At 42.8% G+C, this 5,061-nt stretch overlaps 1 protein-coding gene across 1 annotated transcript; it reads right to left on the reverse strand.

The window, feature by feature from the left end:
• Nucleotides 1-842: 842 nt before the first annotated feature.
• On the reverse strand, nucleotides 843-3,828 carry thap11 (THAP domain containing 11). The gene has a single exon (XM_049560634.1). The coding sequence runs from the start codon at nucleotides 3,474-3,476 to the stop codon at nucleotides 2,643-2,645; it is 834 nt and encodes a 277-aa protein (XP_049416591.1). The 5' UTR covers nucleotides 3,477-3,828; the 3' UTR covers nucleotides 843-2,642.
• Nucleotides 3,829-5,061: the final 1,233 nt, after the last annotated feature.

The following is a 5,061-nucleotide window of genomic DNA, read 5'->3' on the forward strand; positions in this document are numbered from 1 at the left end:
ACAAACTAAGACACTGTTAATTAGTAAGTACTCATTTTGAAGACATTGGGACTTTATTATCTTTGACAATGTTTAGTTTTTTATACTTATCGGGTCCTACTGATCCCAAATAGCTAGGAGAAATTAAAAATGCATACCAAACGAAAGTTCGTGTCTCAGGAGGATATGGCGAGGCGAAACGCCAAACCAGAGTGAATCTAGGGTTGGCTTTTACTTTCACTGGCAACGACAATCGTGTGTAGTATACCTTTAAATTACAATCATCACTGAAACTCAAAGAGGAGCATATGTATCTTTTGTTGTGTCTCAAGAAGTAACTCCAAATAATTCCAAGATGATTTGGAGAGAACAGCTAAAATGATGAGTTGCACATTTCATCACATCTATCACATGCATCTTAATGATGTCACCATCTTAAAACAGAGTAAATGTTGAGTGAGGCTCAGTCTGCCCCCAATAGGAGTAGAAAACATGGCAGCAACGCTGTCATTTAATGTTTGAGTTTATGTTCCATTCCCATCACAAGTCTTTATGATTGAGGATTTGAAATGATGCAAATTTTTATTACATTTTCCAAAACTCAACACATCTGATGATGAAAAAATATACTTAAGCTTAAGTCACTAGAAATCCAACACTTCCTTGCACCTAAAAAATCAAAACAAGAGCCCTTAGCAGGTGACTGTGACCCATGTGAGCTGACCTCAGACCCCTCAACTTAAAGGTAAAAGCAATAAAAAAAATGCTCCAGGACCTTCGGACCCACTGCTGTGCTACTGTGACATTTGAAATAATCAGGACACACTTCATAAATTAAGAAAACACTCATCATAAATCAGCACTGTTTCAAAATGAAATTTACTTCAAAATGAGAGTAGAGCATAGCTGTCAGACCAACTCAAAAATCAGAAATGTATGTAACATCCTGTGCATAAAACACTCATGAACAGGACAGAAAAATGCAGCCACTAAACTTATGTGTGGAGGAACATCACACACATGAATCACAATGAAACGAGCAGGTGCTGTTTCACAGAAGAACCTCGAGGGCAGACATACATGTACAGGTTGCATAAAGTATCTTGACAAAATTTTTTTCTTTGTACTTCTCTTAAGATTTTCAAAACAAACAAACAAAAAAGCTGAGCAAATGTAACTCAACGCATGTTTTCAAGAAACATCATTTAAGATTTTTTGAGTGCCCCTTTGTGATTTAAGGAATCCCTTTAAGTCAGTTTTCTGTTGCTCATGTCTTTGGCAACAAGATGAGAAGGGAAACAATTTAAAGGTGCAGTCAGAGATTCTTATCCAAGTCAGCGAATATCTCCTTACATTCCACTAGCTGTCCGTTCAGTGTGTGTGCTGAAAAAAAATATCTGGTATTCCTGATGCTTTGGCTATGTAAAGGGAAACAAAAGCAGCTCAGACCGAGCCACACAACACTAGCCAATTAGCAACAGTGGGCGTTTGTGCTTGTGGACGGGACAGGGTAAAGGCCATGGATGTATCAAGAGAAAGGCAGTGGGAGTGAGAGGGACAGTGGGTCCACACTATTAGCACTGCAGTGTATGCCTGTGGTGCACAGAGCCCTGCTAAATTTCAGTGGTGAGAGCGGCCTATGCGTCACAACGCCCACACGCCCCAACAGTGAGACTGATAATACAGAGAACTGATATGTCATTCAGGCGTACGGGAAACCACATGGTGAACATCACTGTCCATGCAAACAATCATTTGTCAACTTGAAAAGCTACCATGGGTTTTGCTCTGTAGGCTACCATTAATGTATGTCTTGTCAGTTGACCATGGCATGCTTGCTGCCACTGGCTGACAGATTACGCTCCATTTATCAGCTTTACCGGCTCTCACCATGACGTGTCAAGTGGTGCACCGGCACACTGAAATGAAGTGAACCCAGTAAAACAGCTTCTGAAGGAGCACTGACTGGAGGGGTGTATTTCTATGGGTGTTGAGTTAAAAAAAAAAAAATTCTCCAAAATCGCTGACTCCACCTTTAAGGTACCTTTAAAGGCAACTCATATAAAGTCATGTTAGAGTTGTATTTTACTGACTAAGACAAGTGTGCCAAGAATAGTGTTTTGTGTAAAAAATATCCTGTAGATACTTCATTTTGGCATACTTTACCTCTGTAGATCTAATGTGAGATGTTTCTGCTCATTTAAACTCTTAGAAAAAAAAACATTGAAAGATACATCTTAAGGAGAAAAACCTTCTATGCAACTAGGCAGTTCTGAGCATCTTCCTCATGAGTCCAGTTATTAATGTGTAAGTCTGTCTAACTTGTAAGTCTGTGCAAACTATGAGTCTCTGGTGAATTAATTAATTCAAATGTGTAGGCCTATTGTTGACCTTGGTTGGGCTGCAGGTCAGTAATGGATTAAGCATGTTTCTATGTAATCAGCAATTGTGTTATTAATATGAGCTACATTAACTAGCCAGTCAACTTCTTTTTAACTTCAGGCCTACGAAAACTCAGCTCTACTTGTTGAAAATAAATTGTCATCGCTCGTAGTTTTATACAAAACAGGGCTGATCTGCTGTCTTCCAACCACTCCCCACCCCGGTGTCATCTCCGTTAGTATGAGTCTCTGTAACGGGTCGTCTCCGGTGATGCCAACCCATCACACCTTCTTCCGGACGTTAAAATTCACCGCGTTTCCGTACAGCAGCCGGTCGCGCTCCCGCACCTCCTCCTGCAGCTTGGCCTCGGCCACCCGCAGCTGGCGGATGGTCGACTTCATCTCCTTCATCTTCACCTCCATCAGTGCGATGATGTCCCGCTGCTCGTTCAGTTTCCGCAGCAGCTCGGCGGACGTGGTGCCGGTGGTCAGCGAGTACGAGTGGTCCAGCGGGCTGCTGGTCACACTGACGTACTGCACGGACGGCTGGTGCACGGTGGACGCGGTTTCGACCGATGAGTCGTCGGCGTTCAGGTCTTCCGCGCTGCCGATCGGCGCCGTGTAACAAGTCCCCTCTGACTGGGCGGGCAGCCGCGCCGTGCCCAGGTACTCCCCGTTTTGGCCTATCTGAACCACGGTGATGCTGTCATCGCTCGCCTCGCCGCCAGCATTGCCCTCGGCTCCTTCTGCAGTGCTGTCCAGTACGCTGGCGAGGACGATCCCAGAGGTCGCTGCAGCGGCGGGGGCAGGAACCGCCGCGGACACTTTCCTGCCTCTGCCCCGCCGGCTCCTGCGCTCATTGACCCCCCGCAGAGGGAAGAGGGACGGCACCCGGATGGTATATGTCTTCCTACCGCCGGCGAAATGCACGCTGCAGACTCGGTGTCCTGTGGTGGGCTGGAAGGTGCTGAAGCAGCCGCTGACCCCGGCCCGAGAGATGTTCCTCAGCCAGATCTCCCTCAGCGTGCTGTCTTTAGGAAATGTGTAGAAGCGCAGGTCCTTGTCCCGGTGCGAGTTGTTGTAGCAGCCAGGCACACAGCAGGTGAACCCGGGCATGATTACCGACACACCGAGGCTAAAAGCACGGTCTTCTGGTGAAGTTTAGCTTATTTTATTGTTGTTTCTTTATTCTATGCGTTGTTATCAAGCTCAGTGGCCTACAAGCGGAACTACACGTCCCACAACGCTAACAACTTCCTGTTTATTTTTCACCAAAAGTGAGCCGCTTTTCTTCATGCGACGATTTAATCCACCTGAAATGATCCGGACTCGACGCATAAGGAGCCCGCACTGATGCTGAATTCGAGGCTGGTGTTTTAATTTCGTTGATAGAGGTCTTGTTTTGTTCTTCGCGGTGTTATCAAGCCAACCGTCCTCTACTGAGAACTAAAAGTCCCATAATCCTTTGCGCTTCCTGTCCAGGTCCGTTAGTAATATACTGCCCCCTGCTGGTCACGCCACACTAAGCTCAGCTCAGAGAAATTCACAGTGTTGTTTCCATGTCCAAATCTTTTAATTTAATTATAATACAAGCACACAGAACATAATAAAAGCAGCACGTAGAAGAACAGTAACCTCATACATAATACAGTGTATTTAAATAACCATGTTTGCGATGGAAATGTTTCACAAAAATCTGATTACATTAATGCAGATATTATTTTCCATGCATAGGCCCAATAAAACAGTCTGGCTGATAGAAGATCTGGTCAGCAGTGTTGGAGAGTAACTAGTTACATGTAATTAAATGACAAAATAAATGTAATTGTAATTAGTCACAATTACTGAGAAAATATGTAACTAAATTATAGTTACAAATCAAAATGTTGGTGATCTCAACAAATTCACATCAGAATATATTCTTTCTTTGACAGAAAGATTATGTAGACTATAACATTAATTCTGTAGCCTCACATGTTTTCAGCATGCAGGTATACCTTCTTTTGGCATCACCATTCCTTAACATTTTTCAACTTAATGTTCCCTCATACACTGGGGCAAAGCAAAGCAGTGTAGGAACAGTTTTACAGGTTATATTTTTATCATTTCATGTGAAACATCCATGAAAAGTTACATTTTCTATGTAACAGAATGTTAACAGGTTTAAATGGACCTCTCTGTTGAAATAAAGGTTAAATGAAAAAAGGACATATTAGTTTTTGTTTCGTTTTAATTCCATCTGTTTTCTTCTGCTTTACCAATCTTGCCATCTGAAACAGCACATTTTAGAGTCGTGCATGTCTGCATGTGGTAGTAACCTTTATCAGCCACCTGATGGCCTTGTAGATTTCTCCTTTGAGTCTATTATGGAAACCACAGGGAAGTAACAGCCCTGAATCTCCTGCATGGAGGATGTGCTAGTTTGGACATTTCATTATAGAGTTTTATGGTTGCAAATTTCCACGCACAACCTTTACTCTGCCTGTCAGACACACCTGGATAAAATCTACTGATCCACATGTCAGACACTTCTCTGCACATTCGCAGACACATCTTCTGTAGTTTGAATTTATGGTCAGATGCACAGACACATCCTTAACTGAATTTTGGAACGTTTGAAGCCATATATAGATTATTTTATGTAAAAGAAAATAGACTTTAAGGAAGTCCTATTATTTATTATCATATTATTAAATAACAT

Source organism: Epinephelus fuscoguttatus, linkage group LG2, assembly GCF_011397635.1.
Source record: "Epinephelus fuscoguttatus linkage group LG2, E.fuscoguttatus.final_Chr_v1".
In the NCBI taxonomy this organism is placed as follows: Eukaryota; Metazoa; Chordata; class Actinopteri; order Perciformes; family Serranidae; genus Epinephelus; species Epinephelus fuscoguttatus.